Raw genomic sequence first — 13,550 nt, 5'->3', positions numbered from 1 at the left:
AGCAGTTGGCCAAAGAAGAATCGTCTAAAATTCCAGCAGAGCATTGTCAGAAACTCATTGATGGATACCGGATGCAGTTGTTCGCAGTTATTTTATCTAAAGGTTGTGCTACCAAGTATTAGGCTGATTGTGCCAATATTTTTGTCCAGCCCATTTTTGGAGTTTGTTTAAAATGATAGTGATCTAATTACATTTTTTTTTTTTCATTCTCTTTTGTGTTGTTTCATCCCAAGCAAAATAAATGAAGCTATTACTACCAAAGCATTTGTAAATCCAATCCTTTTTCTGGGAGAAATTGAGCATTATCTGACAGAATTGCAGGGGTGCCAATACTTTTGGCCAGCAGTGTATGAAGGAACGACAGTATACTATACAAACTAGGAACTATTTTCTCCACTAGAGGGCATTCATGCTCTATGGATGAATTTCTGCTTCAGTTCTGTCTGCCAGAATTCAATGATTATTTTCCCTCTTTGGCTTAATTTGGTTATGTAAAGGGTTATTGTTCAGTATCATTATAACAACAGTTCGTATACAACAGAGGTCAGCAACCTTTTTGGTGTGGAGTGCCACTTTCAAATTTTCTTGTCAATCAGTGTGCCAAACTAAGATTAATGACGCACATCCAAATTTTCATACCCAACAGAGCTGTAATTTTACTCAAAAGAAAACAACATGGAAATACTTTGAAATCCTATAACTACCATTCTTCTCTATCAATCAACTAAAAAAATAAATGTTGTAAATATTGTAGAAAATATCAAAACTTGAAAATAAGTGCAACAGTAATAACAGCTGTACAGCAGCATAAACTTATGTAAACATCACAGACACACAATCCCCAGCAAGAAAAGGGGAACAGGTGTGATTCTCAGTGCAGGTCTCTCACAGTACAGAGCGGGCTGTTATAACCTTCAAAGTCAGAACAGGCGACTCTTACATTTTGTCATATTCACTAGCAACTTTAACAGTGAATTCTATTGTAACAGTCACCTCCTTAAATGGTGTTCCTCCCGACATCCACCACACGGTGGCGCTGCTTTGTTTATATTGAATCTCCTTCTGTTGCTACTTACTTTTATTTTGGAGCTCATCTGCGAACGCGTGTGTGCTAACCACTGAGCTCCCAAGTGACGAGTGGTCAAGGTGGATTTATTATTTTTTGTTGTTGTTAATACAAGCGCATAAAAGGAAGTCTTCTCCCTTTTTTACTTTTTATGCACTCATCCTGCCTGCCACGTGTTAGACTATGCACAATTTTAGATTTTATATTACAAATATAAAAGATGCCTAACTTAATGTGATCCCTGGCCCTGTTTTCCATGAATTTTCATATTTTGTCTCGTAGTGGCGTTTCACACTTGTTATGCGACACACAACGGTCTCGAGGCATAAAGCACAGAGCTAGTGGAAGTAACCAGCCAACCAGTTGTTAAGCGCATCCACAAGGGGCCGCTGTCCCCTACAATATGACCGGTTTACTAGTTAAGCGTAGAAGAAGTGGGCGTCTGGGCGAGAAAAAGAGAGGCAGCGAAGCAAGGTGTTGAGAGAGAGTTGCGTGGAGAGCGCCGTGAAAAGTGGCTGTGTCCCATGCTGGTTTTTGTTTTTGTAAGATAAGCTTGTTTTTGGGTGCCAAATGTACAGTATTATGCCAGTTTGCTCTCCCATAGCTATTATACGCGCACTCCCAAGCTATTGTGAAGAATACAGTTTTAGCCATCATCATGTGCTTACGGGTGATTGTTCACATCCTGCTGATGAATAGAAACACACACATATGTTGATTCATCACACAACGTCTCAGTACTTTTCTACCAAGCTGCAGTACTTTGAGTGTAAATGTGGGTTCAAAACAAAGATACCTTGCCTGCTCAGGTAATTCAATCAAGAAGTTTTAATCAGGAAGTGTGACTGTTCAATCACTGACTAGAATAAGGAATTTGCCCGACCGAACCTGCCACGTTGGACAACAGTGTTGTAACTGTATTCTGCCCATCAACAAGCCCTCAATAAAAGGAGCAAACCCAGGGAGGGGGCTGAGAGAGACTCATTGACTTTGCGAGTAAGCGTACAGCACTGTCAACTCTCTCCCTGGTGGCCACCGGTGAAAACTTATCTCCGTCTCAAGTCTGATCCTTTCTCCATCCTTCTCTAGGTCTTTGTTGTTTTCTTAGTTCAAGTATTAAGTTTAGACCTAACAGTTTTGTTAATAAAAGTCTCCAGCAAAATGCCATCCAACGCGTCATTGTGTTTGTATACACATCGTCACCTCTCCGAAGTAAGCACCGAACAAAGCAGCCACGTTAATCACCGGTAGGGTGACCATATTTAGATTTCCAAAAACGAGGATACTCGGCCTGGCCTCGAGACAAATGAATTTTACTCGAAGTTCACTCGAAGATGTCTATATCACTTTAAAATATTTAAAGTGTGCCTCCTCCGTATGGATAGAAAATTCAGTTTTATTAAAAAAACAAAAAAACATAGGCCTATTGCCATATAGTCAGGGGTGCACATAAGTGGTCCGCATGCGCGCATGCGTACTGGATATAGACAAACGCGCTGGCTCTCAACGGCTTCCATAAGCTTTTGCGTACCGATGGCTGACCACTGTATTTGTGGCGGACACGAGAAAATAACTTCTCAAAATGTCGAAGAGGCAGGCCACACTGAGTAATTACTTCCGTGTTCCCCCACCCCCGTCAAAAGACAGACAGACGACAGAGACGTCACCGGAGCTTCCGAAAAAAAGGACTTATGCTGAAAAGTGGCTACAGGAGGTACCATTGCTAGAAGCAAATGATGCTCGCACGGAAATGCGGTACAAAATGTGCCGTGAGAATCCTAATGTCGCCGATAAGAGCAGCGCATTTTATGTAGGGTCAAAGAATATCAGCCATCCAAACTTTGAAAAGCACGAAAAAAACAGAGAGCATGTGACAATTAAGCAAACTATCGATGTCAAACAGGACCCCAAGGTAATGAACAGCGACATGCACCGACAAACGTGTTTTTGCTCGCATTTTACAAAGCTAAACATGCACGTTCAATGAGGTCTTATGAGGAGGACATCCCACGTTTAAAAAGGCTTGGAGTTAATGTGGGAGCCGCATAATGCCCTTTATTTTGAATTGGTGCTTTTTATTTCTTTACATTTCACTTCAAAGTAATGGCAATTTTGTTTTGCCAGTTGATGTTAATCAAGCATTAATTGTTAATATAATTAATTAAAGTTAATTGGCTCTAAGTAAGCTTGTCATAAATTTATCGCATCAGGCGGGTCGGCTCTCAAGCTCAATGAGGACCAAGTCACATCTCCAGGTCCTCCTCTGAGAACCTGGGCAAAAAAATTATGTGCACCCCTGCATATAGTATATATTATATACTATATGGAAATATTTTGTTTACTCAACTGGTTACTCAACAGGCTTGATTCTTCTTAAAAAATTATCAAACAATTAAAGAATAAAAAAAAAAAAAAAAAAAAAAGATTAAAAAAATAATATAATGCAGACTCATGGAAATGTAGTCCATTCAATACACACACACACAGTAGGCTATGTGCCAACTCAACATTTTTATAAATTACTATCACGACAGTTGTCGTTGCCAAATTGTTATGCCCACTCAATTTTTATTCTCATTCAGTGTTCTAGAATCTAGATTTACGCAAACAATAATCGAAATAAACTGGTAAGCTATTCAACCAGCATTTTTCCAAATGCAGCAGTTCAAAACTACATTGCCCATAATGTCGAGCGTTGCTGAGCTCACTGATAGCTACCCTATTAGTCAGTACCGGGCTGCGAGGCAAAATCAAACGTTGCTATAAAAGTTTACAATCATCGGCAGCGCAACCATGCGGCACCAAACGGGATTTTATAGATTACGCCAGTACAATTTTCCGACAGAAGTAAACAGTTGCCATTATATACGTATTTATCATGGGGAAAAAAACTCATAAGAAACACAGCTACTTAATACTAACATTCAATCAAATAAACAAACGCAGAACAATTACAAGACTCATAAAATACACTGCATCTCTGTGTGCACATATTAGCCCAGTATACAACAGAAGACACGAGATCGACATTAACAGGAGATAAACTTACAGAAAGGTGTATAGAGCTACATCTTAGAACTCCTTATTGAACTCCTTACTGTATTCTAATCTCTCGCCAAACCATCAGTAGTTGGTAATTCCCCATGAAACATAGGGCAAACTGCCAACAAAAAAACAAGAAAAAGATCTACTCCTTCTCCCGCTCCCACTAGTAGGAGCCATGCCAACGCAGGCAGGTGCTGCCCCCTAGCGGCCGGAGTGATTCTCTTCAAATTTGTCCCGTAAAATATAATAAAAAAACGGACATTTTAATGAATTTATGAAACCCGGCCGGACGCTCCGGAGAGCAGGTGATAAGAGGACTTGTCCGGGCAAAAGAGGAAGTTTGGTCACCCTAATCACTGGTCCATTCCACACAACTGTGCGGAGTTGAAATAGGCACGGGGGTGGGAGGGGCGCTCCCGTAAAGCCTCTAAATCATACATGTCCAAAGTCCGGCCCGGGGGCCAAATGCGGCCCTTGGTCAAATTTCATCCTGCCCCTGGCCTCTGTCATAAAATCAATAACGTCTGGCCCGCACACAGACTTAATAAATTGATCAGCAGTACTGCTACCAGCATATGAAGTAGCTTACACTAAATGCTGCTCCTCATTTACCCACTAAAAGGCAGCAGCACTCTAAGCAACATTACCCTATGTGACCCTATGCTCCCAATTTTCTAAAATGGTGAAAATCAACAAAAAAAAGAAAGGTGACTGCGATGGCCGAGGCTTCAAGGATAGGTGGAAATTGGACTATTTCTTCACTAAAATACGCAACAACTGTGTCTGCCTCATTTGCAAAAAGACAGTCGCTGTTTTTAAACAGTTGAATGTGAGGCGATATTACCAAACAAGACACGCTGACATGTACAACAAGATTACAAGGAAGATACGTAGCGAGAAATTGAAGCAACTTGAAGCTAGTTTGATTTTACAGCTGCAGTATTTCACAAGAGCCCGAGAGTCGAAAGAGTACGTTACAAAGGCTAGTTGCGAGATTGATGAAATTATGAATTTAAAAAAATAATAAAGCAAATGTGACACACGGAATGGCTTGCTAAAATTTGCTTAAATATATTGTTCTACGTAAAGGATGTCAGCCAAGGTTGGCCCCCCACAATTTTACCACACCAAATCTGGCCCCCTTTGCAAAAAGTTTAAACACCCCTGCTCTAAATAGCAGGGCGGGCAACTGAAAATGCCTTAATTTAAGGTAAAAAGGTGCTTTTTTTTTTTTTTTTTAAATTTATTTTGCCGTGCGCTCGCGTGTCACTGGTTAACCCTTCGCATGCCAGTGCTGACACACGTGTCATAGATTGCCGACCCCTGATATACTGTATAAGTTTGTACGAAGAGAAAAAAATACCAATTAAAAAAAAATAAAAATCTAACTAAAATAAGCAGTTACTCACAATGTTACTCATTACTTGAGTTTTCTTTTCACTGGATACTTTTGAATAAAAGCTGCTTTTTAGTCTTAGCTAAGAGAACAAACATTAACTCCTCTCAAAAGTTGATATATATAAAAAACTTTTAGTTAATTCCTGTTGTACTGAACCTGTACAGAAACATGACCGAGGTAGGTACCGAACGGGGGCTTGTGTGAACCGTTACACCCCTAGCTGCCAGAAGTGCTGACACAAAAAGGTCTCTTGCTAACTAAAAACAAAAGCCATACATCTGCTAATAAAACATGAAAACAATAATGAACAAATCAACTTTATATCAATGGTTAGGTTGTAAATTGCGGAAAAGATGAAGTGTTGAAGGTTAAAAAAACAAAAATATTGTGTTAATAATTTGAACACTACAACGACAGGGAGCAAAAAGGGTCCCCAGTAGCAATAATGTGCAGTATTAGGTCAGAGTATTTAGTACAGATCATTGAAATAATACAACTCAGAAACATTTTTTTAATCCCTAATCTACATGCACTGTATAAATCTCCCAAATTTATGGATTAACAGAAGCAACAATATATGGAAAATATGGTTTTATAATTCAAATGATCTATGCGGTTTTAATTTTGTGTGGTGGGTGAAAAAAAATCATCTCACCCCAGCTTCCAACCTGGAAAGTAGGTGGAAAATAGTCTCTAGGGTGCAGTTGTCATCCCGATCTTCCCATTCTCCGCTTGCTCTGCAAATGGCAGTTTTTTCTCCCACCTCATTTTGTCTACAAGAGGCTCTACCAATATCATTTAAAAATCCATATCCAAATTCTGGATCATCAATGCATGTGAATTTATCTGAAAAGACAAAACATGTTCATCCTTATTTAATGGGTTCATCATGGGCGTCACCAGACCATAGACTTCATCATGATATTGACGGGTCAGATTTGACCTTCACTGCGCCATGCCTTCAGTTATTCGCAGTCGGTCGCAGCGACACATGCAGCGATCCAACGCCGGATTTATGGTGAAAAAGTATGAAAGCTGTACCGCTTCCAAGCAGGAAGGATTGTCTCAGGAGTGATTTGTTTGTTAATTCAAGGTAATTATTATATTTTTCATTTTTTCACAAGAATTTTAAACCTAAAAAGCTTTTTTGTTGTGAGGCCGCCGCCACATTGTTTAGCAGACTAGCATCATTCTTCGACATATTTACGTAAAATAAATGCTAACTGCAAAGGTTTTTTGCTTTGAACCAAGAATCGAGACTGTTTTCCGTCCATATCTATAAAGAATTTGGGGATTTAGACATTTATTCACAAGAATTTTCACTGGAAAAGCTCTGTCTACATATGGCTGCCGCCACATAGACTGACAGCCTGGCATTGCACTTCGACATATTTACGTAAAATAAATGCTAACTGCACGTTTTCTTTTGCTTTGAACCAAGAATGGAGAGTGTTTTCCGTCCATATCTATAAAGAATTCAGGAACTAAGCATTTATTCTTAAGAATTTTCACCGGAAAAGTTCTGTTTACATATGGCGGCTGCCACAGTGAATGACAGACTAGCATCGTACTTCGACATATTTATGTAAAATAAATGCTAACTGCACGTTTTTTTTTTGCTTTTAACCAAGAATTGAGACTGTTTTAGGTCCATATCTATAAAGAATAAAGGGATTTAACGAAAAAAAGCACTTTGTCTGTGATTCCACTCTGTCAGCTTTGACGTCTACGCCAACAATGCAGGCCCCCATTTAATTGGCCCTGCGCCCGTCAAAATCATTATGAAGTCTATGACCAGACATCCTGTATTTCACTGGGGCATGTGACACAGTTTCACCAGTTAAAAAATTAATAAAATACTTTGGATCTTTGAGTCTGCATAGCATAATCTACACCATGCACCTATTTAATATCATATTACTCTATTCACTCAATATACATAATCTGCACATGACTCCCTAATATGGTCATTTATGCTCGTAACTTTGGCTGAGAAAGGGCAAAACGGCAGCCCGTTTTGATATTATTTAAAATAATTGTACTTTTTATTTGTAAATTTTAAAGCAAGTATTTTTGTACGTTTACATGAGTATTTTTTTTTCTTAGATATATATACTTTTATTCGTTTTTTTTTTTTTTTTTTTTGACACTGTATCTGTACTTTTACTTCAGTAACAAAAGTGAGTACTTCAGCCACCGCGAGCTACAATACAGTATTTTATCTTACCTTTGGCAATGCAGACTGATGTGAACGTTAACACATTGTGTTTACATGAATTTTCATTACAGCATCTTAAATCCTGGCACACTTCGTAGCTCCAAATGTACCCATCAGAACAGTTGCAAGAGTATTCATTTCCAACAATTACACACTCTAGACAACAACAACAACAAAATAAAAAACTGTTTGCTTTTGTTAATATGTTACTGTATATTAAATCGAACATAAGGTATGAACAATTAGTGGCATTTTCATTTGATTAAATTTACCAGCCATCAGTTCAATGTCATGAAGCGTCACTTTGCGAAGATTGGTTGCATTATTCAAGGCTGACAGGATCTGGTCTACTTGTAGAGTGGCATTACTTTCCATCAAAACTTCTGCGATGTAGGCTGTCCCTAAGGCAATGCAAGGCATGGAAAATTCATTTTTAGAGCACAATTGAATACAAGTTAATTCAAAGTGTCATATTTTCCACTGCTGAAAATTCAAAAACACAAAATGATAAATAAAAGTCACATTAAATCAGCAAGACAAATTAAAAAAACAACTGAAGCAGGAAATTGAAAGAAAATGAATGAAAAGCAAAGGTCATATACTGTAATTTTAAATTTGAACTGAATGGGTGGTTATGAATACGCCCTAAAGGAATACTATATTAGTTACATCTCAATTCATAGAAAACATATGCATCAAATTTGATCAACATTGTTGTCTCATTTGAATTTAAGAAAGGAAAAAAAGCGAAGATTCAAAGCCTGGACCGAACAATAAGACAAATGGATTGGGAAAGGCAAAAAAAAGATAAAATATAAATTTGAAATCATGTAACATAATTCCTGCTGTATAATAATCACAGTGTAATTTGACCAGAAAATAATGAGTAAAGGAAAATTGCAATGTTACTAATATATAGGTACGTACCAACAGCATAAGCCTGCAAATCACAAGAACAGATAATCAGGTTCAACATTCCTAAAGGGACAGACAACACCCATATCATGTGCACCACAACCGAAATGATGTTTAATAAATTAAATTTTTATACTTATTTACAGTAGCGGAGAAAAATGTAAATAACAGCCAGTATTTCAAGTAAGTATCTCCCCGAAAAGGAGGCAGACATTTTATCAATGCTTATTTTAGCCAGTCAAAATGCCAATCTAATTCCTGATGATGTCATTAATAATCATTTTATCCATTATCAGTGGTCTGAGAAATCCACAATTTGCATACTTTTGAAAAACTCTTTCAAATGAAGGTCATTTAAAATAGTTAAATCTTAACTTTTCTTGTGAAGACATAATAAACGTACAGTGGTATGAAAAAGTACCTTGTTCCTTTAGCAAATTCTTCATAAAATCACCATCAAATGTGATCTGATCTTTGTCAAAATCACACAGATGAAAAAACAGTGTCTGCTTTAACTAAAACCATTTATAGGTTTTCATATTTTAATGAGGATAGTATGCAAACAATGCCAGAAGGGTGAAAAATAACTAAGTGAATCATCACATTTAATATTTTGTCAAAACAAGGTTGTTCGTAGCAGCCAAGTCGGCAACAATATATTGGCGGACTTTGTTGTACGTATCCGTAAAGACAGTCTTTGTTAAATATGTACGAGTGGGGATAGCATATCAGCTCACCCAAAAAAGCTGCCAAACAACGGATCTGTGCGGCATTGAAGCCGGCAAGCCGCCTCCTAAAGTTTCTTTTTTCAGGAGCAATGATCCTCGTGCGCCACACCTCCCTCCTTTCAGACAGTTTGGGGGAGTAGTGGGGGAAGGTGGCTGCTAGTGGCAGAGTTTGTTTTTTCAAGGCAAAGCTGCGCCCGACATTTTAGCGAGAGAGACGACAAAAATAAATTCGGAAAATACATTTTGGGAGCTTTTCATTTGGATCGAATGTTTTTGTGTATTGAATTGAAGAGGGCGTATCGAACGATTCAGTATAAAACCGAGTATTGTTGCATCTTTAGTGTCTGATAATGACTTTTTAACCGATAACCGATATCCCAATATTGTCCAACTCCAAAAATTCTCTACAGATATCAAACTGATACCGATATATGCGATCGTGCACTTAACGTGTTATTGCTAATTGTATTGTGAGGCCCCACTGAATGCTTTAATAATGATGAATGTAACAACTTCAATGTTTTCCAAATAAAATAAACACTCTGTGAAAAATAAGAGAACTTCAACTGAAGTAATAGAAGACAAATAAATAACGAATCCCAAGCCTCTCAGTTTGGTGACATCTAATGGTCAATAAGCATAAGTGCTGTGCTAAGCTGTTACCAGCCACTGTACAAAGGCAGAAGGCTTCTACATTCATTTTGAAGGCAACATGCATATTGGCCCAAATTCAATAATGAAAAACCGGTGTCAGTATTATCTGATATCATTTGAAAATGCTTTTATCGGCTGATATTATCGACCACCCGACATTATCGGCCCCCCGATATTATCGGACAACTCTACTCAAAACATCTCTTTTCAACCTTTCACTGCAGGATTTACTCCATTTTGAATGATAATGCAGACATTGTCAAGATTACAATTTAATATTTTTCCCCATGGTGTGTCAAATTTACAAGACATATTAACTTCAAAGTGAGTTTTAGTTAGTCAATACCAAAAACATTAATAAAATAAAATGTGAAGAAGTATCATTACCTGATGGTACATGTAGGAAGTTCCAATCAGAAACACAAAAATGGGAAGAAACATTGTGTTCCTAGAGAAAAAAATATCACCATTAAATAAATTTGTTATAATGAAAGAAAGGCCTACACAAATGAATGTATTAAAAGTCCCCTGAGCATTGCAGACAAAAATTCAGACCTCACTTCAAAGCTCATTACAGAAACACATATTTAGCCTAACCATAACCTTTCACTGAAGCAAATACAAACCAGGCCCTCATCAAGTTTAGTATTAATTTGTTTTACTGCTTGTATAACAGTACTGCATTCACTCCTTTCCGCAGCTGTGAAACCACAAAGTTTGAATTGACCTCATTGTTTGTGGACTAAGAACCTGCTTGCACTTTATTCCCATTACTATTATTATTGTAGCTTACAATACTGTTATCACAGACACAATTGCATGTCTACAAAAGAGGAAGTTATTAAAAAAAAAAAAAAAGTGCATAATCAAATACCAGTGCATTATATGTGTATTATATGTTGTCCATAAATATAAAGACAATGTAGCCCTCTTAACATGAGTCAAGAACTTTATGAATCTCAAGTCAATTTTGAGCAATTATTTATTAAGCTACTGCACCTTATGTATATTAATGCATATAATAGCCACAGATAATACAACTAGTGTTGCACCGATACCATTTTTTGGGCACTATACCGATACAGATACAGATACCTGGCTGTGCAGTATCGGCCGATACCGATATCATTCCGATACTACTCTGTTTGCAAAAGTTCGGTACGATTTTATACGATACAATTCAATACATTTAATGCTCTGAAACAGAAAATACAACTGTTATTATTATTATTATTTTATTTATTATTTTTTATTTGCTAACAAGCAAAAATAACAGTGCCATCATATAAGCAAGCATTTTAGTGTATATTTATGTGCTTACTTCTTACTGATCTGAAGAAATTTTGTATATAAGTGCTGAGAACAATCTTTACTGTTTGTAAAGTTGGGCACACTGTTGATTGCTGCAGCTCTCTTAGCAGCTATATTTACTGTATAAGTAAAACATCCTATTTGTGGTCCGAGTCCATCTGTAACGTGCTGAATTAACAGTATTTGCAGCATTATCTGTAGTCACTGGTATGGATTGATTTGGCCTGCTTAACTTTCATTCAGTCATGACGGTTTATAATTCATCAATGTAGTATATGGACTACGCGTCGCTCTGGGCTCATGCAGCTAATGGCATGGGATGTAATGTAGCACATCTAGGTTGCTATTTGATGATATCTAGTGTGTGCGCACGAGAGTTGGCATGGGATCTAACATAGAAGATCTAGGTTGCTATCTGATGATATCTAGTGTGCGCGACGCGCGCTGCGCCGTTTGAGTGGTTTTCTGGCCACAGAAGTCACTTCTGTTCATTACTGCACAACACCAGCATATGACAATCGACTTTCATAAACAGGACGAGTTTGAAGTACGGCGGTCTTAATTTGCCACTCATTGTTCAACATGAACCCATGAGTTTGCTTAGTCTCCCACGGTCTTAACCTTTCTGATCCCATTGTCGCTACAATAGCAGGCGTTAGCTTACGCACGCTAATCGTATGTAAATGCTATGTTAGAAAAGCAGCGTAACATCGCGGATATACGTTGTAGTGAACATCCTTATTATTGAAGACGAAGGTGATAATTTCATTTGGTAATTTTGAGACAAAGACATACAGATGTTATGCATCGGGATTTGGGAAGTTAGCTCACGTGGGGAGGACAGTACATTTGCGTTCAAGTGATGCCAGTAGTAGGGTATCGGCGCCCTAAATGTTGGTACTCGTCGATACCGATACCACCAATTCGGGCCGGATCGGCACCCCCTGCCGATACTGGTATCGGTATCGGTGCAACTTTAAATACAACACTAAGATGAACAGTACTGTACCCAAGGACGTAGGTTTGCATAGGGACAGTAGGGACATAGCACTAACAACTTTTCAGGATGCACAAATGGTCCCCGCTAACTTGTAAGCAACCTTGCATTATATAATGAGATCAGTTACAGTGAAGAAAATTTAAAAAAAAAGAACAATCCAGAAATCACAATGTATGATATTTTTTAACAATTTATTTGTGTGATACAGCTTCAAATAAGTATTTGAACCAGTGCGTAGGTTTGGTCTCAACATTGGTAAGGACGATATAACAGCATAGTCTGCATGTACACTTTTGCTGGGGACAGGACATTAATAAGAAAAAACTGATTGGGTGAATGGGGGTCAGGACTACATTTCTCACGAATATCGACCTAATTAATTGATAGGCTAAATGATCAATGCAAAATAAGTCTATTTTGACTTATGTTAACTTTCATATGTATTGGTTCAGGTGATAAACCGTTCGATTCAAACCTTTGCTTAAAAAAAAAAAAAAAAAAATTGAAAACATAAATGTCTGGATTTTATTAGCAAATTTAAATTGCAATATTTGAACATAACCTAAAATACATTAAGACGCACAATAAATACAAACGTGTTAATAATCTGTTAACAATCCAGGAATGCAAAAAATAAAAATTTGTCTTAAGACCACTCAACATTGTCTGTCTAAATAAATTTATTAAATAAAACGGAAAAAAACTTCTTAGTCAGGAAACAACCAAAACAAATTAAAATGGAGCCTTCCTTCAGATAAAACAGTACTGCTTTTGTCCACAAGTACAGCCAAACTCAATAGAAAATGAAAGCTCCTTTGGGCAGCTTTGAGGCCACATGAATAAAACAAAAATGACAATTGGGGAGAAGGCAGTAAACCTCGGTTCACTACATTTCTCATAGTTTAAGGAGACAACACATACAGGAAGACACTTCTCTCTAAGCAGATTCCTACTCGAGTTTTTCAGGTTAGCAAATTCACATCGTTGAATGTTAAGCTAACATGTTAGAATTTGTGGTGTGTCCCCCACCTCCACAACATTGATGTCTTTTTACATTACTTATAGTGGCTGCTGGTGCTGCTGGCTTAAAAAAAAACTTCTAATATCCCTCCTCTTTGAAGGGGGCTGAGGAGGCGGCATGTTGTCAAAATGTTGTATAAGTAATCAACCAATCAAACATGCATTTGAGGGAAAAAGTGGACTGGCACATTCAG

The 13,550-nt window shown here is 37.7% G+C and overlaps 1 protein-coding gene across 1 annotated transcript in view; it reads right to left on the bottom strand.

Annotated features, from left to right (window-relative positions):
* The window catches only part of LOC130907377 (adhesion G-protein coupled receptor F1-like), a 35,304-nt gene extending 24,880 nt beyond the window's left edge, over positions 1–10,424 (bottom strand). Inside the window, exons 1-5 of the mRNA XM_057822377.1 lie at positions 10,413–10,424; positions 8,656–8,668; positions 8,001–8,129; positions 7,738–7,884; positions 6,172–6,356 (exon numbers count right to left, since the gene is read on the bottom strand). Coding sequence (XP_057678360.1) covers positions 6,172–6,356; positions 7,738–7,884; positions 8,001–8,129; positions 8,656–8,668; positions 10,413–10,424 — 486 coding nt within the window. The remainder of the gene's footprint in view (positions 1–6,171; positions 6,357–7,737; positions 7,885–8,000; positions 8,130–8,655; positions 8,669–10,412) is intronic.
* Positions 10,425–13,550: the final 3,126 nt, after the last annotated feature.

The sequence above is a fragment of the Corythoichthys intestinalis genome, chromosome 19, assembly GCF_030265065.1.
Source record: "Corythoichthys intestinalis isolate RoL2023-P3 chromosome 19, ASM3026506v1, whole genome shotgun sequence".
In the NCBI taxonomy this organism is placed as follows: domain Eukaryota; kingdom Metazoa; phylum Chordata; class Actinopteri; order Syngnathiformes; family Syngnathidae; genus Corythoichthys; species Corythoichthys intestinalis.
The sequence above is the reverse complement of the archived record's forward strand: the minus strand, read 5'-3'. Positions and strand labels throughout refer to the sequence as shown.